A 27,623-nucleotide genomic window follows, 5' to 3' on the forward strand; every position below is an offset into this window, starting at 1 on the left:
CTAGATACAACCCCAGATGCCTAACTATAACCTCAAGTAACCAGGCAAAGTCCTCTAGCTCCTCCCCCGACACTGCCCGCCTTTCCTGCCTCCTGTGGTTGAGCAGCATCCACTGTGGAGGCTGAGGCTCTCTGGTACCGGCTCTAGGGAGAGGACAGTGGGAGGCTGGGGCATGGGTGTTACAGGGCAGAGGATGCAATCATAGCAGGACTTCTCTGGTGACCACCTCCAAGGAGTGGACATAGGAAGGGGGAGGCATAAGTGGCCCAGGGCAGAGGAAGCCATCATTGCAGGACTTCTCTGATGCTGTCTCCTAGATATAGACAGTAGGAGGCAGAGGCATCTGTGGTCCAGGGCAAAGGATGCCATCATTCCAGGACTTCTCTGGTGCTGCCTCCCAGGTGTGGACAGTGTGAGAGGGAGGCATCAGTGGTCCAAGGCAGAGGAAGTCGTCATTGCAGGACCTCTCTGGTGTTGCCTCCCAAGTGTGGACAGTGGGAGAGGGAGGCATCAGTAGCCCAGGGCAGAGGAAGCCATCATTCCAGGACTTCTCTGGTGCTCCCTCCCAAGTGTGGACAGTGGGAGAGGGAGGCATCAGTAGCCCAGGGCAGAGGATGCCATCATAACAAGACTTCTCTGGTGCTGTGTCCAAGGAGTGGATAGAGGTAGGAGGAGACATCAGTGGCTCAGGGCAGAGGAAGCTATCATAGAAGCACTTCTCTGCTGCTGCCTCCCAGGTGTGGACAGAGCGAGATGAAGGCATCAGTGGTCCAGGACACAGGAAGTCATCATTTCAGGACTTCTCTGGTGCTGCCTCCCGTATGTGGACAGAGGGAGGGTCAGGCATCAGTGGTCCAGGGCAAAGGTTGACATCATAACAAGACTTCTTTATCACTGGAATGGCTAGCTGTGTAACGTCTTGTCGACATCCAAGGGGAAGGAAAGGTTCCCAACCTTTGTCCTTCCTCCATCCCATTACCAGCACATAGGAGGATGCTGAGGGGCTAGAGAGAGACAGAGGAGGAACCAGCAGACACCATCCTTGGAGACTCTCTGTCCACTCTGTCCCCAGAGCTGCTGTTTGACTGGGTAGCAAAGGAGAGATTAGGGTCCTAGATGGGCAGTTTGAGGAATCAGCCGCAATGTAAACCATGGTCTTTAAACTGGCCTACGGTGATCCCTGATGAAGGCCGTTAGGACGTGCACCAGGCTGGTGTTTTCTCATGGGCTCCTTGTGAAACTCAACAAGTGGATGTGTATTTATTGTTGAATAAATGTGAAAACTAGTATTGCTGGTTCAGTTTGGTTTTTTTAAAAACACACGGAGGATGAGGTATGGTTTATAGTCAGCTGTAGAGTGAGGTTTATGGTTTGGATAGGGACACTAGCTTAGCTTAGGGGAAAGAGCCACTGGGAGAAGGCTACTGTTAGGGTTAACTTCCCAGTTCGGCTTAGAGGTAAGAATTTAGTTAAATGTAGGATTAGGGTTGAAGTATGTATTATGGTTAGGTGTAGAGTTGGATTTATGATTCCGGTGGGTGGACTTCCTTAGGTTCAGGGAAAGGGGCCACTGTCAGGGTTAACTTCCAAGTTAGGCCTAGGGATAAGGACTGAGTTAATCTTAGCATTTGGGTTGGGTTTGGAGTGAGTGTACAGGCTCAAGGAGGTGAAGCAGGAGCAGATTGGTTAGGTTTAGGGTTAGGGATAGATTTGATGTCATAATGATATCATATATGTACTCCTGAACTAATAAAATGAGGATATAAAATCACAAAAGAGATCCCATGATGCTTTCCTGAAACCTTGCTACATAGAGCATGAGATATCAGTGGTAACTATATCCTATACTCTTCCACACCAGGCTCTGCCCCCACACATTCCCCATCTCACTCTCCCTGCACTTTCCATTATCTCTGTACTCCCTCTGTTTTCCTGCATCTGAACAGGAAGTACTTACTTGGGCGATGCTACGAATATGGTCCATGTTGTCAATAACCGTGCCCGGATGGACCAGGACGCCGCTCTCGGAGATGGCCCTGTGGAACAAGCCCTTGGACAGCGGAGACAGGAGCTGAAAAACAATGTGAAACCAAGAATATTAATAATATTATGACTACTATTAGCAGTGTTATGATTTTGTTATTACTAGTAGTAGTAGAAGTTGTAGTTGCAGTAGTATTATTGATATTACTATTAGTTGTGTTAGCAGTGAACACTCCCAACACAGCAGGTAGAGGCCCTGAAGAAGCTCTTAGTCTGCACATTGCTCTATAGTCACGAGCAGGTATGACCGACATGTGGAAGATATTTCTTTATTACATCTACTCCAGAGGAAAGCCATACATAAGGCATAGGTAGGCAGATTGATAAACTGGATTGATCTGTGGAGTTACTGTGGACCTTGTAATTCCAACAGGGCCAGTAACTCCCATCATATTAACTAGGTCACTGCTCATGAGAGCACATGGGCGCAAGTATCAGCGGGTGCAGAAGGTTTACCACACAGACTCCTGCAGTGACAGGTGGGTAAGGGCACGTGTGCTAGTATCAGCGGGTGAAGAAGGTTTACCACCCAGACTCCTGCAGTGAGAGGTGGATGAGGACGCATGTGCGCTAGTATCAGTGAGTGCAGAAGGTTTACCACACAGATTCCTGTGGTGACAGATGGAGGAGGGGACATGTGCGCTAGTATCAGCGGATGCAGAAGGTTTACCCCGCAGACTCCTGCAGTGAATGAGGGTGCATGTGCGCTAGTATCAGCGGGTGCAGAAGGTTTACCACTCAGACTCCTGCAGTGAGAGGTGGATGAGGACGCATGTGCGCTAGTATCAGCGAGTGCAGAAGGTTTACCACACAGATTCCTGTGGTGACAGATGGAGGAGGGGACATGTGCGCTAGTATCAGCGGATGCAGAAGGTTTACCCCGCAGACTCCTGCAGTGACAGGTGGATGAGGGCGCACGTGCGCTAGTGTCAGCGGGTGCATAAGGTTTACCCACAGACTCCTGCAGTGACAGGTGGGGACATGCACGCTAGTATCAGCGGGTGCAGAAGGCTTACCACACAGACTCCTGCAGTGACAGGTGGATGAGGGCACATGTGAGCTAGTATCAGCGCGTGCAGACTGTTTACCAAACAGACTCCTGCAGTGACAGGTAGACGAGGGCACATGTGAGCTAGTATCAGTGGGTGCAGAAGGTTTACCACGCAGACTCCTGCAGTGACAGGTGGATGAGGGCGCATGTGCGGTAGTATCAGCGGGTGCATAAGGTTTACACACAGACTCCTGCTGTGACAGGTGGGGACATGCGCACTAGTATCAGCGGATGCAGAAGGTTTACCACACAGACTCCTGCAGTGACAGGTGGATGAGGGCACATGTGAGCTAGTATCAGCCGGTGCAGATGGTTTACCAAACAGACTCCTGCAGTGACAGATAGACGAGGGCACATGTGAGCTATTATCAGCGGGTGCAGAAGGTTTACCACACGGACTCCTGCAGTGACAGGTGGACGAGGGCGCACGCGTGCTAGTATCAGCGGATGCAGAAGGTTTACCACACAGGCACCTGCAGTGAGAGGTGGATGAGGGCGCGCATGCGCTAGTATCAGCGGGTGCAGAAGGTTTACCACACAGACATCTGCAGTGACAGGTGGACGAGGGCGCATGTGCTCTAGTATCAGCGGGTGAAGAAGGTTTACCACACAGATTCCTGTGGTGACAGGTGGACGAGGGTGCACGCATGCCAGTATCAGCGGATGCAGAAGGTTTACCACACAGACTCCTGCAGTGACAGGTGGCCGAGGGCGCACGTGCGCTAGTATCAGCAGGTGCAGAAGGTTTACCACACAGATTCCTGCAGTGACAGGTAGATGAGGGTGCATGTGCACTAAGGTCAGTGGGTACAGAAGGCTTACCACACAGACTCCTGCAGTGACAGGTGGACAAAGGTGCATGCGCAGTGGCATCCGTGTGGGCAGAGGTTTTGCCACACAGTCTTCTGCAATGTCTTGGTAGAAGAGGAAGAGGGCACGTGCACTAGTATTAGTGGATGCAGGTTTACCACAAAACTCCTGCAGTGACAGGTGGATGAGGGGATATGTGCTCTGCTATGAACGGATGCAGAAGGTTTACCACACAGACTCCTGCAGTGAGAGGTGGACAAGGGCACATTGGGCTAGTATCAGCAGATGCAAAAGGTTTTCCACACAGACTCCTGCTTTAACAGGTGGAAAAGGGCACATGTGCGCTAGTATCAGCGGGGTGCAGAAGGTTTACCACACAGATTCCTGTGGTGACAGGTGGACGAGGGTGCACGCGTGCTAGTATCAGCGGATGCAGAAGGTTTACCACACAGACTCCTGCAGTGACAGGTGGCTGAGGGCGCACGTGCGCTAGTATCAGCGGGTGCAGAAGGTTTACCACACAGATTCCTGCAGTGACAGGTAGATGAGGGTGCATGTGCGCTAAGGTCGGTGGGTACAGAAGGCTTACCACACAGACTCCTGCAGTGACAGGTGGACAAAGGTGCATGCGCAGTGGCATCCGTGTGGGCAGAGGTTTTACCACACAGTCTTCTGCAATGTCTTGGTAGAAGAGGAAGAGGGCATGTGCGCTAGTATCAGTGGATGCAGGTTTATCACAAAACTCATGCAGTGACAGGTGGATGAGGGGATATGTGCTCTGCTATCAACGGCTGCAGAAGGTTTACCACACAGACTCCTGCAGTGAGAGGTGGACAAGGGCACATTGGGCTAGTATCAGCAGATGCAAAAGGTTTTCCACACAGATTCCTGCTTTAACATGTGGAAAAGGGTGCATGTGCGCAAGTATCAGTGGGGTGCAGAAGGTTTACCACACAGACACCTGCAGTGACAGGTGGATGAGGGGACATGCGCGCTAGTATCAGCGGGGTGCAGAAGGTTTTCCACACAGACACCTGCAGTGACAGGTGGGTGAGGACACGTGTGCTAGTATCAGTGGATGCAGAAGGTTTACCACACAGAATCCTGCAGTGAGAGGTGGATGAGGGCACATTGGGCTAGTATCAGCAGATGCAAAAGGTTTACCACACACACTCCTGTAATGTCAGGTGGGCGAGGGCGTACATGCGCTAGTATCAGCAGGTGCATAAGGTTTACCACACAGACTCCTGCAGTGACAGGTGGATGAGGGCGCATGTGCGTTAGTAACGGCAGATGCAGAGGTTTACCACACAGAATCCTGCGGTGACAGCAGGTGGCTGAGGGTGCACATGCACTAGTATAAGCGTATGCAGGTTTACCACACAGACTCCTGCAGTGAGAGGTGGACGATGGCGCATATGCGCTAGCATCAGCAGATGCAGAAGGTTTACCACACGGACTCTTGCAGTGACAGGTGGACGATAGCCCACATGCGCTAGTATCAGCGGATGCAGAGGGTTTACCACACAGGCTCCTGCAGTGAGAGGTGGACAATGGCGCATATGCGCTAGCATCAGCAGATGCAGAAGGTTTACCACACAGACTTCTGCAGTGCGAGGTGGATGAGGGCGCACGTGTGCTAGTATCAGGGGGTGCAGAAGGTTTACCACACAGACTCCTGCAGTGACAGGTGGACGAGGGCGCATGTGCGCTAGTATCAGCGGGTCCCTAAGGTTTACCACACATTCTCCTGCAGTGACAGGTGGATGAAGGCACATGTGAGCTAGTATCAGTGGATGCAGAAGGTTTACCACACAGACTCCTGCGGTGACAGCAGGTGGCTGAGGGTGCACATGCACTAGTGTCAGCGTATGCAGGTTTACCACACAGACTCCTGCAGTGAGAGGTGGATGATGGCGCATATGCGCTAGCATCAGCAGATGCAGAAGGTTTACCACACGGACTCTTGCAGTGACAGGTGGACGATAGCCCACATGCGCTAGTATCAGTGGATGCAGAGGGTTTACCACACGGACTCCTGCAGTGAGAGGTGGACGATGGCGCATATGCGCTAGCATCAGCAGATGCAGAAGGTTTACCACACAGACTCCTGCAGTGCGAGGTGGATGATGGCGCATATGCGCTAGCATCAGCAGATGCAGAAGGTTTACCACACGGACTCTTGCAGTGACAGGTGGACGATAGCCCACATGCGCTAGTATCAGCGGATGCAGAAGGTTTACCACACAGACTCCTGCAGTGCGAGGTGGATGATGGCGCATATGCGCTAGCATCAGCAGATGCAGAAGGTTTACCACACGGACTCTTGCAGTGACAGGTGGACGATAGCCCACATGCGCTAGTATCAGCTGATGCAGAGGGTTTACCACGCAGACTCCTGCAGTGCGAGGTGGATGATGGCGCATATGCGCTAGCATCAGCCAATGCAGAAGGTTTACCACACAGACTCCTGCAGTGTCAGGTGGCTAAGGGGGCATGCGCACTAGTATCAGCGGGTGCAGAAGGTTTACCACACAGACCCCTGCAGTGAGAGGTGGACGATGGCGCATATGCGCTAGCATCAGCAGATGCAGAAGGTTTACCACACAGAGGCGGTCATTCTGACCGCGGCGTCGGCGGTCGCCGCCCGCCAAGCGGGAACCGCCAGAAGACCGTACTGCGGTCGAAAGACCGCAGCGGTCATTCTGGGTTTCCCACTGGGCTGGCGGGCGACCGCCGAAAGTCCGCCCGCCAGCCCAGCGGGAAACAGCCTTCCCACGAGGACGCCGGCTCAGAATGGAGCCGGCGGAGTGGGAAGGTGCGACGGGTGCAGTTGCACCCGTTGCAAATTTCAGTGTCTGCAGAGCAGACACTGAAATTCTTTGTGGGGCCCTCTTACGGGGGCCCCTGCAGTGCCCATGCCATTGGCATGGGCACTGCAGGGGCTCCCAGGGGCCCCACGGCACCCCATACCGCCATCCTGTTCATGGCGGGCGAACCGCCAGGAACAGGATGGCGGTAAGCGGTGTCAGAATCCCCATGGCGGCAAGCTGCGCCGCCAAGGCGGATTCCCATGGGCAGTGGAAAGTCGGCAGTACACCGCCGGCTTTCCGCTTCTGGCCGCGGCTGTACCGCCGCGGTCAGAATGCCCGGCGGTGCACCGCCAGCCTGTTGGCGGTGCTACCGCCAACCTCCGCCATGGCGGTAATTACCGCCAGGGTCAGAATGACCCCCAGACTCCTGCAGTGAGAGGTGGACGATGGTGCACATGCACAAGTATCAGCAGATGCAGAGGGTTTACCACACGGACTCTTGCAGTGACAGGTGGACGATAGCCCACATGCGCTAGTATCAGCGGATGCAGAGGGTTTACCACACAGACCCCTGCAGTGAGAGGTGGACGATGGTGCATATGCGCTAGCATCAGCAGATGCAGAAGGTTTACCACACAGACTCCTGCAGTGAGAGGTGGACGATGGCGTACATGCACAAGTATCAGCGGATGCAGAGGGTTTACCACACAGACTCTTGCAGTGAGAGGTGGATGAAGGCGTACATGCGCTAGCATCAGCGGATGCAGAGGGTTTACCACCAGACATTGGCTGCATTTTTGCGACCCATAAAGAGTTTTCAAAACGACCTATGTATTAATAGGTCAGTTCTTAGATTATGACTCACTTAGATAAGATGCCATAGCAGGGATGGTGGCCTGCTTTGGTCAGAAGAGCACCATGTCTGTGGCCACATTTTAATAAAGTAAATGTTTTTATCTATTTCTTTTAGTGCTGCACATTTTTGCTTAAAGGAAACCAGGCTGAGTTTAAAAAGAATAGTTTGCTTTTTTTGTTAGTTTGAGAGTCTGCATTGGTCTCGAAGACCACTAACTGCTCCCAAACAAACTTTGTTTTAACATTCGCAAAGGAGGGGGGGGTCCAAATGCTGCTCATTCCCCTTTGCAAATGGATCACCACCCATTCTTGGTGGGGCGGTGGGGAGGTGTTGGTCAGTAACTTTCAATGTTTATGACTCCTATTTCGATCCTAAACCATTAATAGAAATCTTTAATTGGAAAAGATAATTCCAACACACCCCTTCCAAGTGGTGATTCCATATCCATTTCTAAATCCATTTTAGGGGTAAGGAAAAAGTGATTGATTCTTAAAATTGGTTTAGTACATTGCTAAAAGTAAACTCCGAATGAGAGCATTTTTTCCTGAAAAACAGTTTTTTAGATTTGGCCCTTGGTGCCATGCTCTGCCATGAGCCAGGAGGGGAATTAAAGCTGAATACTGACAGGGTGGTCCTGGGACTATCAAACTGCTGAAGTTAGCCAATGACAGAAGAGAATCATTGGCCACAATGGCTTTGCTTCCAGGTTGCCCTTATATACAGCTGATCTTGATTGTTGTCACTCAGTCTTCCAGCCACAGTATGCTCCAGACTGGTGTCCTTAGGTTGAGCACCCAAGCGTTTCTCGACCTGTGTGTTGCTCTTCTCTGAACTAAGAGGAAACAATGCCAAAGAATGCAGTAATGTTAGTCTTATTAATGAATTTATTAAGGCACTTCCCATATATCAAATAAAAGCGCACGTAATTATGAACATGAGCATTTAACTTGAATGTAGTAAAACTTGTGTAGATGCCTAAATACAATAGCAATGCATTTATGAAGTGAATATATTTACGCATAGCCAAGCTTGATGATTAAGAATGAAAATGCATCACCGTGGGGGTTGAATTCCTCATCCTTCCTAGCATCAAGCCAAGGAACCCTGGACGGCTGAGGCAGGAGGTTCTCCAAACATGTGATTTATTTTCCCTTAACCGTGGGTCTACGTCCAGGTGAGCTCCTTCCACCTCAGTGCCAAGTTTCCCCACCTTATAAACCTTAAACAAACTCAATAGGAAGATTCTGGCAACCTCCCCCTCCCTTTGGTTATGGAATTCAAGTGTGGCTGTACTCAGTCTGCGTTGAAAACACGCAAAGGAACGGGCCCTGCCCCAATGCGCATTCCACAGACAGGAGCTGTACTTTTCCTTGATGAAAATACTCCTAGGTGGAGACTCTCTTATGACGTCTACCTTCCACATCCCCCATGTTATGTAACCATGTGCTGGTGGGAAAAGCGCAAACACGTCCTTTGTGGAAAACAAGCTTGGTGTGGGAAAACCCACCGCCATCGCTGTGACGGCACCTGAAGCAAAGCACAAAAATGGAGTCAGTGGACAAAATGGAGTCGGTGGTTAAATACAGATAAATAGTATTGCAATCTGTTGTAAGTATTCTGTGGGCATTTAACCATGCCCATCAAACGGCCATCACTTTCACTCGTTCGTGGGCTTGCTTTTCAAAAATCCTTTGATGTCATTGGTAAATGCTTTACGCTTGTCCCGTCTTGGGGAAGGTTTGTTACAGCCTTGCAGACTGCACCTGATACATGAATTACTGCATCATTGCCAATATACTTCAGTGTGGGCAAACCTTTTTTTTCTTTTGTCTCTCCCCTTCGTGCTCCATGGCAGCCATGGGGCTCACAGCTCAAACAGCATAGAACAGCACAAACTCCATTGGTGGAATTGAAGCACTGGTGACATTGTTCACATTCTTACCTAATCAGAGTCATTTTTTTGGCTCTCCCCTTCATGCTCCATAGCTTTCACAAAAACACTTGTAATTGATAAATGCTTTACGTGAAAAAAACACAGAAATCCACCCTCAAAGCGGCTCTCCCGACACAGCGGGAGAGCCGATATTACTCAGTCTGCGGTGGTCCCAGGACAATGGGACCACCACAACAACGTTGACAACAACACACTAGGTAAGGGGGGGACCCCAAAATAATAATCCCCTCCACCACTGTGTCTTTATAGACTCTCTTAGGGCTGGAACTTTTGTTTTACAGCTTGGAGTGGTTTGCATTCTAAGGTCCTTAATATTTTAGTAGCCCTGAAAATGTGTAAGGCACTACGCGCTCTAGGGGCTGAATATATGGTGATCTACATTACTTTATGCTGTTATATTTTCATGTGGTTATGTTCTCTAGGGGCTAATTATATGGTTACATGAACATGTTTCTTACAAATAATATTTTTATTGTGGTGTCTTCTAGGGGTTGTTCAGTCAACATACTACAATATTTTCTGCGCTCAGTCGTACCATAATGCTTTGCAGGGAATTCTTTCACAAAACATTTTTGCTCATAACTCAGCCTGAAGTGGTCCTAGGACAATGGGAACACATTAAAAACCTTCAGAACAACCTGCTCTTTCAAGATCCTCTCTGGGTCCCCACACCAGGTTATTGGGGACCCCAACATAATAACCCTTCCCTCCATTCAGTGTCTTTTTAACCTTTCTTATGTCTGGAACTTTTGTTTTACAGCTGAGAGTAGCTTGAGTATTAAGGGTCCTGTTTGTAATGTCATTGCAGTAGGCCTGCAAGCTCTGAAAAAATGTAACACATTATGCCCTATAGAGGATAAATATATGGTTACACTGCAATATTTTCAGTCATTTCTTTTCATGTGGTTATGCCCTCTAGGGGCTAGCTCTATGGTAAAGTGACCATGTTTCTTACAAATGCTATTTTCATTGTGGTGCCCTCTCTGGGCTGTTCTGAGAATTACAGTCTAATGCCAAATGTTTATTTCTGATAAAGGATTTTATTGGGTTTATATGATAATTGTACATGCTTTATTAATCTCTCTTTATTGCATTTATGACTATGATTCAGGCCAACTTAACATCCTTATTACACTATGACTGTTTGAACACTCTTGATATGTTTGGGTGACCTTTCTAGTTTATTTCTCTTGTGACTCCTCCGTGGCTGTCTTGTTTTGGGAATTGTGTTAGCCAGCCAGCAACTCTGATGGTGGGGTGGTGGAAGTAGTTTTCTACTGGAATTAGCATGGCAGATTTAAATGAGGATCCTATTGGCAACGTTTTCATTGTTGGCTGCAGATAGAGGAAAAAGGTAAATGGAAGTGCTTTAGTTATAGGCAGGGCCACTGGAATTATGTGGCAGGAAAATACCAAATTATGAGGCAGAGTTGACCAATTTATGTGGCAAGAAAAGTCCAGTTATAATTTTAAATGCCAATAGCTTTAACTCAAGCAAATGCAAGGCCCATTGCATTGCAAATGCTTGTTTTGCGCTGATACTGTCTAAAGCACATACTTTGAACTAGGACTTTCTCTAACTTAGTGCATGAGCTGCAGATAGCATAGCTCAGAAACAATGAGCAACAGCTGCTATTACTCACTTTACCAACTATGCAGTCTGCAGCTCATTCATTATTAACTCAAAGACATTCCAATTTAAATATATGTACTTTAGACACTGTAAATGCATTACACGTGCTTGGCTGTGTGCTGAACCAGCCCAGATGTTATGTTGACCAGGTGTTAAATTGACTGAATAACAAATTATGTTATTTCCTGCATCCAGTCAGTAGAGCTGTACACCTACGTAAAATTTGATGGAAGGACTATGGAGATGCTTCCAGTCCTGGAGAACGTCCAGAGCATGGATTGACCAGATCAAATTTAACTGTTGCATGAAGTGAGTGTGTGCACACTGCATTCTAATTTATACTGTTATATATTACATATTAGAGAAAAAGCCATGTTCTTTAACCATCAGCCATGTCTCATATCCAGCTACACTCACTCCTGCTGAGCCAATCCGCTCCTGACTTGTTCAGCCTCCTTAGGCAGCTGAGCCTATCACTTTGGACTTGTTCTGCCTCCACAGACCATCTGAGCCAATCCACTTCGGACTTGTTCAGCCTCCTTAGGCCTGGTGAGCCTATTTGCGCCTGACTTGTTCACCCTCCTTAGGCGTGCTGAGCTTATCCGCTCTTGACCTGTTCAGCCTCTGTGGGCCTGATGGGCCTACCCCTTCCAGACTTGTTCAGCCTCTTTAGACTTGCTGAGACTATCTGCTCCTGAACTGTTCAGCATCCTTAAGTGGCTGAGCCTATCCGCTTCAGACTTGTTCACCCTCCTTAGGCCTGATGAGCCTACCCCTTCCTGACTTGTTCAGCCTCTTTAGGCCCACTGAGACTATCCGCTCCCGACTTGTTCGGCCTCCTTACGCCTACTGAGCCAACCCATTCCCTACTTGTTCAGACACCTTAGGCCTGCTCAACCTATCCGCTTCGGACTTGTTCATCCTCCTTAGGCGGCTGAGCCTATCCGCTTCGGGCTTCTTAAGCCTCCTTAGGCTTGCTGAGCCTATCCGCTTTGGACTTGTTCAGCCTCCTTAGGTTTGCTGAGCCTATCCATTTCATACTTGTTCAGCCTCCTTAGCCCTGATGAACGTCTCCGCTTCGGCCTCCTTTTCATTCTGGCACCTCCATGCGAGGACGGCTAGGTTTGTAAATTTTCTGTATCTTTTTAAGTCCCTTTTCGTCTTTCTCTTTAGGAGTATCAGTGCCCCTGCACACTTCCATCATGTAAAGTTTAGGTTTCTGTCATGTATCTTCTTTCCATTGAACCTTATTTGTATAAAACTGTGTAAAATGAGGAAGAGGTTAGCACTGCATGCTCAAGATCTTGGAAGTGATGCTTGCTGAGGACTTCTTTTTGCTCAGTACTGCAGTTTTAGAGTTCAAGCAGGCTTGTAGATTAGTTTTGGGTTGTGCTGAGAATTGCATATACTAAGCCTGAGGTGGGAAGAGGTAGGACTGGACCCCAGGCGCTAAGGCAATGGAGGCATTTCTTCAGAGGTGCAGGGGTGGAACACGACCCAACACACGACACAGAAATCAGGTAGGACAGCGCAAGCTCAGCCAAAAGTAAAAAGGTAAATTTGTCTGGGTAGGAACAACGTGTTACACTGTCTGGGAAGGAAGAAGGGAAGAGTCCCCAGCAGAATTAACTTTGCATGTGTGTTCTCCGGGTTTTAGAGCGAGGGGGCTTGTCATTGTAAGAGGGGAAATTTCCCTTGTACACAGGAAAATATTTGTGGGGTTTCTGGTTGGTTAGGGTATGCGCCTCAGGTAGGCAGAAGCCACCACTTCTAGTCAGGGTAAGGGAGCTACACATCCAAGATAACCCCTGCTCACCCACTTAGTAGCTTTGGCCAGGCTTATCCCAGAGGCAATGTGTAAAGCGTTTGCACAACACACACAACTCAGTGACACAATAAATATACTACAAAAGAGACTTCCCACCAGGATAATCAAAAATAAACTCTATTGCACATAAATTGTAGGTCATAATGACATAAATCAGTAATACTTTGTCAAACGGGCAATTGTCAGACCATCATAGTGCAACTAAGAAGAAATATTCTCATGTGGTAGGTCATGTAAAACATCATCACATCACCACAGACGTATAGACATTCCTCACCTCACCATGGGACACAGCGCTCCTGCGCTCCTTTTATAAGAGATAAAGCCTGTGAAATCTCCCATTAATACAGACATCACTACCAAATACCGACTATAGGAAGGTCACAGCACGTTTGCGCTTCTTCTACAAGATAGGGGTTACATAATTAAAAAAACACACCCAGTCCATTACAGGAGCTCCCACGCTCCTGCTGTGGTAAATGTGGTAAGCATCAGTAGCACTAACAGGATCGGGACCTCCATTAAGGGTCGCCACCCCGTTCTGCTGTTTGGGCCACCAAAGCCACACCTCATGAGGTCGGCAGTCCCAACAGGAGGGAGGTTCTAGACTCTTTTCCCTCGGAAGAGACCTGGATCGGTCCTCACGCTTAACCTCACACCGCAGCTAACCACGTCCACGCGGTGCAGCTGCTATTCTCAGTGCCATGTTGCGGGACACCCCGGGGTCTCTTCCTACCAAGGTGCGACATCCTCCGGGGCACCGAGGGCTCTGGCAGCAACTGGTGGATTCTTCCTGGGGCTGCCCCACCAACCAAGCGCCGTCAGTAAAGTCCCTCCGCTCCTCACTCTAGTACCCGCAACCCAGAACTCGATGAAGGAAGGGGAGGAGGGACAGAGTCTTCCTCCTTAGTGGTGAAAGCCTCACAGGGCCGTGGTCAGGCTTTGTGCCCGGACTCCGGCATAGGTAGTGGGTGCCTGCCTGTCCACACGGGACACCAGGGGGATTGTGCTCCATCAGCGCTTGAAGTCCAAGCACTCCACACGCTGTCCGGTACTTCGGGGAGAGTGTTCAGCCCACCTCGCACAAGGGGATTTCCAGCACTCCTGCAGTGCTGATAAAGCACTTCACTCTATGCTAGGATGGGAAAATAGGGGGAATCTGCTGCTGACCCCTGGGAGAGCACTGGGGGCCCACAAAACAAGGATCAGGCAGCAGGCCAGCACAGTAGGGTCCTGGCAATAAAGTGGCAGTCCTTCTGGTGATCTAGCAGGCCACAGGTCAGCACATCTGCAGGACAGTCCCAATGGCGGTTCCTTCCAGTATGACAGTTCCTTCAAGCAACATCTGGTGCCAAATCCACGCATTGTCTAAAAACATGGGATACAACCCCTTTGCTTATACCCCATGTTTGCAAATTGGGTTCTCTAGTTGGCAGAGGTATACACCCTTATCCAAGTAGGGACCACAATCCTAGTCAGGGTAAGTCCCAACACAATCCAAATTATCCTATGCTCACCTTCTGGTAGCTTGACACAGAGCAGGCAGGCTTTACTTAGAAGGCAATATGAACAAATCAAGATATCACTTTTTAAAGGTTTAAATGAGTCTTAATCCTTAAGCTTAAGAATCAGTGGTTGTTTCCTTGTAACACACAGTACCTGGGATGCTAAAAAAATAATGACGCACGGAGAAGCCGCAGAGGAGGAGATGCGCTGAAAAATATGGTGCTGCATCGGATTTTCTGGTGTGGCAAAGACAATGCATTGTTTCTTTCCATGCTGCAGGGTGATGCATCGATTTCCAGGAGCGCATCCTTGGTTCCTCACTGTGATACGGGAATATTTTGACAGCCAGGGACGATGCGTTGAAAATCTTTGACATGCTGGTGAGAAGAAGCAGGTGCTGTGTCGATCCGGTAGGCGATGCAGTGATTTTTCAGCCATGAGGCAGGTGCTGCATCGATTTCTGCAGGCATTGCATTGACTTTCCGATGCACTGGGATTTTCTTCTCTTTGGTGAAGTCTTTGTGGCCCTGAGATTTCAGAACAGGAGGCAAGCTCAATCCAAGCACTTAGAGAGCACTTCTGGGGAATGCAGAATCCTTATAGTGGAGTCAAGGGGCGGCAGGGCAACAAGCAGGGCAGCAGTCCTTCTAGGAAGCAGTCCAGAAGAGTCCTTTGGGGAGCCAAGCAGCCCCTCTGACAGAGTCCAGTTGTAGATTCAGAAATGTCTGATTTGGTTGGGTCAGAGACCCAGTATATATACACACCTAAAAGTGCCTTTGAAGTGGGGGAGACTTCAAAGAGTGGTTTGAAGTTCCCCTTTCATTCCAGCCCTGTCTGCCAGGAGCCCTGTGCAGGGGTATCAGTCCTTTGTGTGAGAGCAGGCCACTGGCCTTTGAAGTATAATGAGAGCCCCTCCACCCTTCCTGCTCAGGGAAACCCATCTGTATGCAGATACATGCAGATGCAGTGGAGTGTCCTGTGTTTATGGCTCTCTGGGTGGAATGCACAAGGGGAACTGTCAACCAGCACAGATCAGATGTGGATTGGAGACAGGCTGTAAGGCACAGATGTTAGTAAGTGTAGAGAAATGCCCACTTTTTAAAACTGGCATTTCTAAAATAGTAATATTAAATCCACCTTCACCAGTAAGCAGAATTTTCTGTTACCATTCTTGCCATACTAAACATGACAGGACTACTACTTTCAGATCATAATCTACCACTTAAAAGTATATAAGGGCAGTTCTGATGCTGGCCCATGAGAGGAGCAGGTCTGACACTAATTTTGTGAGTTTAGCAGTGGTAAAGTATCCAGAGTCCTAACGCCAACAAAAATTAGGTCAGAAAAATAGGAGGACGAAGGCTAAAAGTTTGGGGATGACCCTGCAAAGAGGGTTAGGTCCTACAATATTCTAAGAAACAATTCAGTGAGGCTGACAGAATTCGAGGTTGGAAGGCATTAAAAAGTAAGGAACTGACATCTTCACTTAGAGGTGGCGGCTACGTAGGGGTGCCAACATCACATCTGAGGTGGGATAGATCTGATGCGAAGCCACACACCACCAGCTACTGATGCACGAGGGAATTACTGAAGAAAAGTTTCTGGCTCCAGTTTGGCACCCAGAGGTATTGACAAGGTGAGGAATCTGGTTGGAAGTACCCATCAGAACCCTAGTGCCTATGCACCAATCAAATCCTCCTGATTTCACTCAGATCACTCAAAATTAGTATCCTGATTACCAGGACAGCCTAGAGGTGAATGAGTACTATAATTCCAGTAGATCACAACAGCCCCAAGAGAGCTGTGTAATTGATGGTAAGCACACCTTCTAACTTATTTACACCGGCACTAGGCAATATACTCTCAAAACTTCAAAACTCCCCTCAAAACCTCTCTTTGGCTGGTCCAAAGGTGCAGTCATCATCTCAAACAAAAAACTAAAAAGTTTTTTCATACAACTCAGGGTGAGGTTTTGCATAATGGAGACAACATTTTTAAGAAAACACACCAGTTTCTTTCGCCCTCTCTCTCTCCTCATTCGCATTCCACCTCGCGCTCCTTTCTCTCCTCTCTGTCCTGTCCTCTCCTTGCTCTCTCCTCACCTCTCCTCTCCTCTCTCCTCACCTCTCCTCTCCTTTCCTAACCTCTCATCTCTCTCCACGCTCTCTCTACCCCCCTCTCTCCTCTCACTCTCTGTCCCATCTCTCACTCTCTCTCTCTCCTCTATCTCCTCTCTCTCACCTGGCTCCCACTCTCTCTCCCCTCTCTTTCTCTCTCTCTTTGTCTCTTCTCTCTATCTCTTCTCGTGCTCTCTCTCTCTCCCCAGTATCTCTCTACCATGATTCACTTGTCCATCATTAGAAAACTTCCTGAATGCCCTCTCTTCTTCTTGAACCCTATCAGAGAACTCATTGTCTCCACTTTGTTTTAACAAAATATACCTTCATCTCTGGTGCTAGCCCTTGTATCCCCTCTGCTACTCATCGAGAACCCAGCAGGCTTGCCTTATCCAGCACATGCTTGATTACCCTGGAGCAGTGCAAACCATTGGGCAACATGCACAAAGGTGCATAGCGGTCGCAAATGGTCTGATTTGCAGAATTGGGCTGTTTGTGGCTCCTTAAAATCATTTAGGGATATACAAATCCTATTTTGTGATTCAGTAACCACTTATTGAATCACAAAATAGGTTTTGTGATCCGGTATTAGGCGGTGGTGTGTTGAGGGCGTCCCTTCCTATTAGCGACTTGCAGGGCGATGTATGAATGTTTTGCGACCGGAATGCAAAATCTTCAAGTTGGTGGTAACCCATTCGCAAATGGGATGGGGTCCACAAGAGACCCTTACCTTTTGTGAATGTGGGCCCAAACATTTTTTAAGAGCAGGCAGTGGTTGCACGAGGCTATGAGGAAGACCGTAATGGTTGAAACGCATCAGCTGTGTTGAAAGTAAACGATTATGACTGCATTGTCTGGAGTGCCGGCTTTTCCTTTTATATATATATATATATATATATATATATATATATATATATATATTCCAACACATGTGAGGAGGCATTTTGTATTAAAGCACATCATTTTTTTGGACTTCATTTTGTGTTTGAGCATTCTTCGAAATATCGATAGATAGATATATATAGATATATCAACCTTTCTATATACATATATATATATATATATATATATATATTTGGGAAAAAAAAGCCCCGAAATTCTGAGGCTCAAAAAACGTGGCGGTCCGACCATGGATTCGGGAATAACCATAAAATAAATCAAAACATATTCTTGTAACCACAAGAAAGGTCAGGACACTTCCAGACAAATGTAGAAAAGTTTTACTATCACACAGATTCTTCCTCCCAACGAGTTTCAGCCGTAGCCTTGTTCACAGATGGGGAAAGTGAGCACATTAGCATTCAAATACCAAAATCTAACAAAACTGACGACAGACAAATGAAGCAACTTACTATGCAAAGGCATTGGCCATATTGGACTAGTATATAATATATAAGGTACCTTAGATGTAATCTACATCATCTATAAACCCATCAAATCTATTAAATCATTAGTTTATATACTCAGTACTTATGTTCAAACATGATTCTATATCATTGATAGACAAAGTCAATATCATCCAACATCCTACTGTACCTATTAATCTGCATGTGTAACATACTTCCTAATAGGATAGGTATATGTTAATTTCATATATATTATTTCAAGTCAGTCTCCGCATATCATTACATTACTCTAACCTCTTATTGTTAACATGTACCATAAATATACTCGAGTCCATCTCCACTGCATTACAGTCTATAATTCTATGTGCCCATTAAAGACCCCTCAATGCCTAATCATACCCAGAAATATCTATCCAAGATAACTACTCATCTCCTCACTGGAATTTAAACCCCCAGGGGAGAGAGTCATAAATCTGATAATGTATTTGGATTCCAAAGTACGTAAGGCTTTTTGTCTGTCACCACCCCGGATATTGGGCTTAACATGATCAGACACCAAGTAACTTAATAGTTTCTCGTTACCATGATGTTCCTCTTGAAAATGTCTTGCTACAGGGTAATTACGGTCATTATTCCGGATGGCTTATATATGTTCAAGGATTCTCTTCTTGGCCTTGTGAATAGTACTTCCCACATATAATTTATTACATGGGCATCTCAAACAATACACACACAATTCAGTATTGCAATTGTAATGCCCTAGAATCCTATACTTGTTATGTCCATTACCCCAGATAACATCCGAGCAATTAACACTATGGCCCTCATTCTGACCCTGGCGGTCTTTGACCGCCAGGGCGGAGGACCGCGGGAGCACCGCCGACAAGCCGGCGGTGCTTCAATGGGGATTCCGACCGCGGCGGTAAAGCCGCGGTCGGACCGGCACCACTGGCGGGGTCCCGCCAGTGTACCGCGGCCCCATTGAATCCTCCGCGGCGGCGCAGCTTGCTGCACCGCCGCGGGGATTCTGACCCCCCCTACCGCCATCCAGATCCCGGCGGTCGGACCGCCGAGATCCGGATGGCGGTAGGGGGGGTCGCGGGGCCCCTGGGGGCCCCTGCAGTGCCCATGCCACTGGCATGGGCATTGCAGGGGCCCCCGTAAGAGGGCCCCTAAATGTATTTCACTGTCTGCTGCGCAGACAGTGAAATACGCGACGGGTGCAACTGCACCCGTCGCACAGCTTCCACTCCGCCGGCTCGATTCCGAGCCGGCTTCATCGTGGAAGCCTCTTTCCCGCTGGGCTGGCTGGCAGTCTGAAGGAGACCGCCCGCCAGCCCAGCGGGAAAGTCAGAATTACCGCCGCGGTCTTTCGACCGCGGAACGGTAACCTGACGGCGGGACTTTGGCGGGCGGCCTCCGCCGCCCGCCAAGGTCAGAATGAGGGCCTATATCTGCAAGCCTTGCACTGTTGGCAACAATAGAATCCTGTAATAGAAGAATCAGTCTGCATAACATTGTTAGAATTAATCACCATATTGTGACTCAAATCATCACGTATGGATCTCCCTCTACGGAAGGTAATGGATGGCAAATCCTGACCAAACTCCATCAGATGAGGGTCTGTCTGTAAGATGTGCCAACTCTTTCTCAACATTTGTCTCAACTTAAATGCTTGGTTTGAGAAGGTCGTGATAAATCTTATATTTTTTGTTCATTGTCATTTGTTTAATATGAAGGATAGAGAAGATCCAATCTGGTTCTACACTCCACCTTCTCCACTGCTGTCCTGATAATTGTATTACTATACCCTCTTTCTGCAAGTCGTTGGCACATTATACTACATTCCTGTTGGTAACTGTCATTGGTACTACAAATTCTTTTGGCACGTAATAGCTCGCCATAAGGAATACTTCTGATGAGGTTAGGAGGATGAGCACTACTAGCATTTAACCCTATCTGTGAACAAGGCTATGGCTGAAACGCGTTGGGAGGAAGAGTCTGTGTGATAGTAAAACTTTTCTACATTTGTCTGGAAGTGTCCTGACCTTTCTTGTGTTTACAAGAATATGTTTTGATATATATATATATATATATGTATTAAAAATGTTAGTTTATTATGAAATGTGTTAATATTTTTCTAATCTATACATTAATGCAACTTTTTTTAGGTGGGTTTTTAATTTGAATCCTAAGGACAACAATTCTAATTTAAATTAATTTAATGTATTCAAAATAAATAAATATTACCTTTATAATAATAGCACTTTTTTATATTTTTCTAGATTTCAAAAAATATTTTACATTAGTTTATATTAATATTTGACCCAAAATAATGTTACAGTTTTTTAACTTTTTAGCTCTTCCTTATACTTTACAATAGGGAAATCCTTGCCGTGGTGGCAGAGACCTTCGTCTATAATTGTAGTAGCTTTACTTCCATATATTAGCCTCCTTCCTTTAAAATCAGGGGATCAAGACATATAAGACTATAATTTATAGTAAATGTGCACTCGTAAATGGTGAATAGTAAAAAGTAGTCCATTTGCTATAAAGTGTAAGAGTAAATTTACAGATGTAGATTTACTCACAAGTAAGTTTACCTTTCTGAAGCATTAACAAAATTTTGTTTTTTTCTTTTAAACTTAAAAAAATGTTGAATTTAAATTATTTTATTATATAAAAAATTTGCCAAATTAATTTAAAATTAGATTAATAGTGATATTTGTTTATACTGTTCTACAGTTAATATGAGGATTTTAAATTAAATAATTTATATTAATATAACATAAAACATAATTATTAGTTTATTATAAAATGTGTCAAAAGTAGTATATTAACTACAAAGCGTAAGAGTAACCTTACAGACGTAGACTTACTCACATGTATGTTTGCCTTTCTGAATAGACCCTTAAGTTCCCATTTTTGTGTGTATGTTCTAGGGGTGGGTTGAGGCGATGTAAGATTGGTTAAGGGACTTCTTTACAGACTTTGGCTCTCATTACAACCCTGGCGATCCGTGTTAAAGCGGCGGTAATACCGCCAACAGGCCGGCAGTAAAAAAATCGGATTTGGACCAAACCGACATTTTAACACACCGACCGCCAGGGTGGTACCGGCTGCCGGGCTGGAGACTTCGGTCTCCAGCCTGGCGGCCATCACATTCCTACCCTCGGGATTACGACCCAGCCTACCGCCATGGTTTCCGTGGTTTCTGTACCACCACAAAAACCATGGCAGTAGGTACTATCAGTGCCAGGGAATCCGTACCCTACACTGATAGGGGTTTCCCCCATACCTCACCCCCGCCTCAGAGTCCTCCCCCACCCTCACCCACCCGCTCCTGCCCACGCACATATACTCACTGACACACGCACTCATATACACACATGCACACACGCATACCCACCACCACCCACGCATGCAGACATACATACCCACACGCCACAACATACACTAACAGACCTTGACACATACATGCATCGACAACACACAACACACACAATCACTCATTCACGCATGCATCCACCACGACTCACAACCGCATGCACGCATCCCAAAACATACACCCCCCAATACACAAAACACCCCCACCCCCCTTTCCGGTCGGAGAACCCAACTTACCTGCTTGCAGGGGGTCCTCCGGCTGGAGAGGGTCCGCTGCGCTGCGGGAGGCAGCAGTGTCCGCCAGCAGAACACCGCCAGGCCGTATCATTGCTCATGATATGGTCGGCGATGTTTTGCTGATGTGGCGGTGCTGCTGTCAACAGCGCCGCCTTACTGCCGACCGTCGCCATGACCGCTGGCGGTGTTCCACCGGATTTCTGGCGGTATACCACCGGCAGTCATAATACGCGTTGCCAGCTGGTAGCCACGGCGGCGGTAGGTTGCCGGCCGTCGCCGTGGCGGTAGGTGGTCATTACCGCCAATCTTGTAATGAGGGCCTTTATCTCATACCTCAAAGTACCCTTAGGTGTGGACAGGTTAATTGTGCCCACTGTATGACGGCACCAGAAGGGGATAAACAAGAAAATGGTATTATGAGTAACAACCGGTCGGGGTGATCTATGCAAACTGACCAGCTGTAGAGGCCTGATGCCCTCCTTTCTAGATCTTTAAGACTGAGGGCCACCCTGAGGCTCACCAAAGGTCATTTTAGAGTTCTAGCTCAGAGGCCCATGTCTGTTCCTTGTCCTTCCCACTGCCTTTAACTGTAGCTGGATGTAAACTTGTGGAACAAGGTGCTTCCCTCTGGATTTAAGAGAAACCATGGGCTCAAGCTCAACCGAAGCCTGCACGACCTGGTGCCCTGTGACTGATGTCTGTTCTCCTGGTATCCTGTGATGAAGTCTGTTTGCCTGGTGCCCTGTAACTGATGGTTGTTCACCTAGTGCCCTGCAAATGATACTTATTCACCTTGTGCCCTGCGACAGATGTTTGTTTGCCTGGTGCTCTGAGACGGAAGTTTGTTCGGCTGGTGCCCTGATACTGATGTTTGTTCGCCTGATGTCCTGTGACTGATGTTTGCTCACCTGATGCCCTGATACTGATGTTTGTTTGCCTGATGTCCTGTGACTGATGTTTGTTCACCTGGTGCCCTGCGATTGATGTTTGTTCACCTGGTGCCCTGAGACTGATGTTTGTTCACCTGGTGCCCTGCGATGGATGCTTGTTTGCCTGGTGCCCTGAGACTGATATTTGTTCGTCAGGTGCACCTAGACTGATGTTTCTTTACCTGGTGCCCTGCTACTGATGTTTGTTCACCTGGTGGCCTGCTACTGATGTTTGTTCTCCTGGTGCCCTGAGACTGATGTTTTTTCGTCTGGTGCCCTGCGACGGATGTTTGTTCGCTTGGTGCCCTGTGGCCCCTGTGACTGATGCCTGCTCACCTGGTGCTCTCTGACCGATGTTTATTCACCTGGTGCCCTGCGACTGATGTTTGCTCACCTGACGTCCGGTGACTGATGTTTGTTTGCCTGGTGCCCTGCGATGGATGTTTCATCACCTGGTGCCCTGCAATTAATACTTGTTCACCTGGTGCCCTGTGACGGTTGTTTGTTCACCTGGTGCCCTGCAATGGATGTTTGTTCACCTGGTGTCCTGTGACTGATGTTTTTTTACCTGGTGTCCTGTGACCGATGTTTGTTCGCTTGGTGCCCTGTGACTGATGTTTGTGTGCCTGGTGCCCTGCGACTTATGATTGTTCGGCTGGAGTCATGCAACTAATGTTTGTTAGCCTGGTGCCCTGCGAGGGATGCTTGTTCGTCTGGTATCCTGCATTGGATGTCTGTCTGCGTGGTGCCCTGTGACTGATGTTTGTTCACCAGGTGCCCTGCGACTGAAGTTTGTTCACCAGGTGCCCTGCGACTGATGTTTGTTCACCAGGTGCCCTGCGACTGAAGTTTGTTCGTCTGGTGCCCTGATACTGATGTTGGTTCACCTGGTGCCCTGCGACTGATGTTTGTTCACCTGGTGCCCTGATACTGATTTTTTTTCACCTGGTGCCCTACAACTGATGTTTTTTCACCTGACGCCTTGTGAAGGATGTTTGTTTGCCTGGTACCCTGCGATTGATGTTTGTTTGCATGGTGTCCTGTGACTGAGGTTTGTTCGCCTGGTGCCCTGTGACTGATGTCTGTGTGCCTGTTGCCCTGTGACTGATGTGTGTTTGCTTGGTTCCCCTTAGACTGATGTCTGTTTGACTGGTGCCCTGCGACTGATGTTTGTTTGCCTCGCGCCATTCAATGGATGCCTACATACCTGGTGCCCTGCAATGGATGCTTGTACACTTGGTGCCCTGCAACAGATGCTTGTTCCCCTGGAGCCTTGTGACTGATGTCTGTTCACCTGGTGTCTTATGACTGATGTTTGCTTGCCTGGTGCCCTGCAACGGATGTTTGTTCACCTGGTGCCCTGCCATGGATTCTTTTTTGCCTGGTGTCCTATGACTGATGTTTTTTTGCCCGGTGCTCTCTGACTGATGTTTGTTCGCATGGTGCCCTGCTACTGATGTTTGTTCGACTGGTGCGCTGCAACCTATGTTTACTCACCTGGCGCCCTGCGACTGATGTTTGTTCTCCTGGTGCCCTGCGAGGGATTTTTGTTTGCCTGGTGCCCTCTGAGAGATGTCTGTTCGTCTGCTGCTCTCTAACTGATGTTTGTTCTTCTGGTGCCCTGCGACTGATGTTTGTTTGCCTGATGCCCTGCAACTGATGTTTATTCGCCTGATGTTCTGCGACTGATGTTTGTTCACCTGATGCCCTGTGACTGATGTTTGTTCTTCTGATGCCCTGCGACAGATGTTTGCACACCTGATGCCCCTGCGAGTGATGTTTGCGCGCCTGGTGCCCCTGCGACCCTCCTTGCTGGAGTCTGGTTGCATGACTATGTCGCGTAGGTGGTTGGCGCTGGTTGCAGACCAGATGGAACATAATGATACAGTGCCTGCTGTCCAACAGTGCCTGCTTTCCACTCCTGCGTCAAATGGTTTGGTTTCGGCATCAGCACATAGCTGCAGCTCCCTCGTGACCATGAAACCCCCCTGCAGCCTGTCATGTAATGGTTGATGGGTGCAGTGTTTTGGGGCTTTGATTGGCTAGATGCTGGTGTGTCTCTTTCAGAGGTGCCCTCCAGTGCAATAGACCAGTGACACATGCGGCGCCCCACTGGTGCCTGAACAACAAATTTTAAGGTAAGTTTTTCTTTTTTTTTGTTTGTTTATGGTTTATTAGTTGTTTAGAATGTGTGTATGTATATATATATATCAATTCTAAATCTTTATTAGTTGTTTAGAATTGATATATATATGTCAATTCTAAACTATATTTATAAATTCAAAATCTTTTTTAGTTGTTTAGAATTTATATATATATATGTATATATATATATATATATATATATATATATATATGACAATTTTAAACAACTTATATATAAATTCTAAACACTAATAAACCATAAAAAAAAGGTACCTTAAAATTTGTTGTTCAGGCAATCGTTACGTTGTTTAGACAGTGGTTGTTCAGTACCTCGTTGTAGAGACTTTATAGTTGTTTGGCAGTAGTTGCTTAGGAAAGTAGTTGTTTAGGACCTAGTTGTTCAGGATGTTTCCCCCTTCACCTTGTAAAGAGCCGCAGGGGTGGGTTACCGCCTTCCCTCCTTTAGTTTCCTCTTTTCCCAAATACAGAATTCCACTTTTGAAACTTCATCTGGGAAAGGGGGCACACCACTGGTAATTCAGGGACTGGACTGGCTCCTGCCACGTTGGCATGTTGTGACCTTGGTGTTACACAAGCACAAACGGAACATCAGAGTGCATGTACATGCGTTGGTGTGGATTTCCTGAACTATAGAATGAGCCTCTCATTCGCCTCCAAGGAGACAATAACTGTTTAAATCAGTACCCAAAGAACCATGGCAGTGCCTTGGACATGTACTGGCTACCAAGGGAGACGCCTGTCAGCTCATGGGTGAGTGCTGCACTTAGCTGCCTGGACGATGTTAAACAGGTCTTTGGGCAAGTTATTTTAATATCAAAAGATTAAAAGTTTGCGTTTTATTTGCTAAATATAATGCACTTCTCTTTGATGAAAGGTTCGATTGGAAATTTGTCCCGCCATGGTTGCTGTTATTTTAACTGCTCATGTCGGTATTAGACTGCTATTTTTGATAAAGTGATGTTCTCGTAGCCCTGAGAAGCAAGGGGGTAACAAAGGCCCCCGCGGTGCAGAGGGAGGGAGGCAGGCTTCTGGCTTATCCATCTGCAGTTGGGGCCCTCAGCCCCTACTGATGTGAGTGTGGGGGCCCCTTCAGCATGTCTTGCGTGGGTTGGTGGGGGGTCCTCACGTGTTTTCACGCCACCGCTGGGATGCCACTGGAACTTTCATCAAAACATAAAAATACATTAGAAGTCATACACTTGGAATGTTGGAGAACGACAGTGCTTAATTTGTAAGAAGATAAGTACCAGAGCCCTCGCCAGGAGGCGTCTGCAGCTTGCATCAACCGCTGACCTGCCTGCACTGTCAATTACACACCTACTAACCATCACACTCCTACAAGCGGGACAATTCGGACTACTCCAGACCCCAAAGGTATAACAAGGGCTTGCAAGGCAGGAAGTGGTTGTTTTTAATGCATAATGTATTTTTAGCATCTGTTGTTCTGCTCATCTTTAAATTTCACAAACAGCGCCACCTTGTGGCAGACTACCATAAGAGCCGGTGTTGACAATGAAGGGCCGGTTCCGAGAACCGGAAACCATTGACTCAATTTAATCACTGGAGAAGAATAAAATGAGTATTGAAGATGATGAAGGGAGAGCAATGATGGGTATCAACTTGTACTGTTCTAAGGAAGCACAGAAGGGGAGGGGATGCTGGAGAAAAACAACAGATTCATCATGGCTGTCCGCAAAGGTGTCTGAGTGCGCAAGAGAGAAAGGACTTGAGGTGGGAAAAGGAGGCGGCACACTAGGGGCGTAGGTTCAGGGGGGCAGTTTGGGATGTTACAATCCCCTGATAAATGTATTTTCTGATGAATAGTTGGGTACAGGTCCTTTCATTGGGTTTGGTGGGGTGTCTGCTGTATTTTACTTGGTACTTTTGCATGCACACACTGAGAAACACACACACATTTTCTCATCTCTGTTTTGAAAGCCCTAAAAATGTTGATAATTTTACAAATTATTGTGTTTCTCTTAGTACTCCTACTAATCTGCATTCCTTCCCTTTCCACTGCCTCTTAAGCCCCACTCATGCTCCCTGCTTGTTGTGTAATGTATTTTAACATTATGTGCCAGTGTGATTGTTTGGAAATCTAGGGGCTCCGATACCTTTGGGTGGATTTGCGCTGTGCAAATAGCAAAAAAAAACAAGCAGCCATTGTAATTAAAGATGAACGCAGCGCACTGCAACCGCCAAAATTAAATAAAGTGAGTGCCAATATTAAATAAAGTGAGCGGCACCCTGAGCATCCACTGTGCTTTAACAAGCTGGAGAGGTATGAGCAGAGAAGAAGCCCAGAGAAAACAAGATTTACAAGGCTTCACATAACAGAGTCATCGCAGTGCCAATAACCAGCTTTGGGGCTCCGTGCTGATAACTATAATGCGTGCAATGGTGAAACATGAAAGCAGGTGCAGTGATAAGATTTAGAGGCCTGTTTTCAATCACACTCGTGTGTGCAAGGAGAGGCTTCCTATGATACCCAGCATAAACAAAAGAAAACAAGAATTACAGCTCTGTTTACAGAACTGAGAGTTCAGAGGCACTGAATACATTAAGGGCTCGTGTGAAATGCTATTAGAAAAAGAGAAAAGTAGTCCCTAAACAGATGTTAATATTGGGCCAAGGGGAAGGCTACAAGTAATGACCGCTGCTCCGGGGGAGTGAACAACTTACAAAAAGGAGGGACAAATAAGATAGATTAACCATTTAGAAGCAAGGGTTTTTGAAGGGCATTGTAATAGACAAATTGAAATCAATGGGCGGACTTGAAGCCCACAAAGTACATACAAGTCTCGAAGCTCGACCTAAAAAGGAAGTGTGTCGGCGTATGACCTCCACCTGCATGCATGGTTAGAGATGTGCAAACCCCTGTAACAAAGGTGTAGAAGTGATGTTTTCACTGCTGCATTTTGCTGCACTGGAAACCAGAGAATAAGAA

General features: G+C 47.3%; 1 protein-coding gene across 1 annotated transcript in view; it reads right to left on the minus strand.

Moving 5' to 3' along the window:
- LOC138262216 (fatty acyl-CoA hydrolase precursor, medium chain-like) overlaps positions 1–27,623 on the minus strand; it is a 283,496-nt gene that overhangs the window by 100,133 nt on the left and 155,740 nt on the right. Inside the window, exon 6 of the mRNA XM_069212060.1 lies at positions 1,958–2,071. Within this exon, the coding sequence (XP_069068161.1) occupies positions 1,958–2,071 (114 nt within the window). The remainder of the gene's footprint in view (positions 1–1,957; positions 2,072–27,623) is intronic.

This window comes from Pleurodeles waltl, chromosome 10 (genome assembly GCF_031143425.1).
Source record: "Pleurodeles waltl isolate 20211129_DDA chromosome 10, aPleWal1.hap1.20221129, whole genome shotgun sequence".
In the NCBI taxonomy this organism is placed as follows: domain Eukaryota; kingdom Metazoa; phylum Chordata; class Amphibia; order Caudata; family Salamandridae; genus Pleurodeles; species Pleurodeles waltl.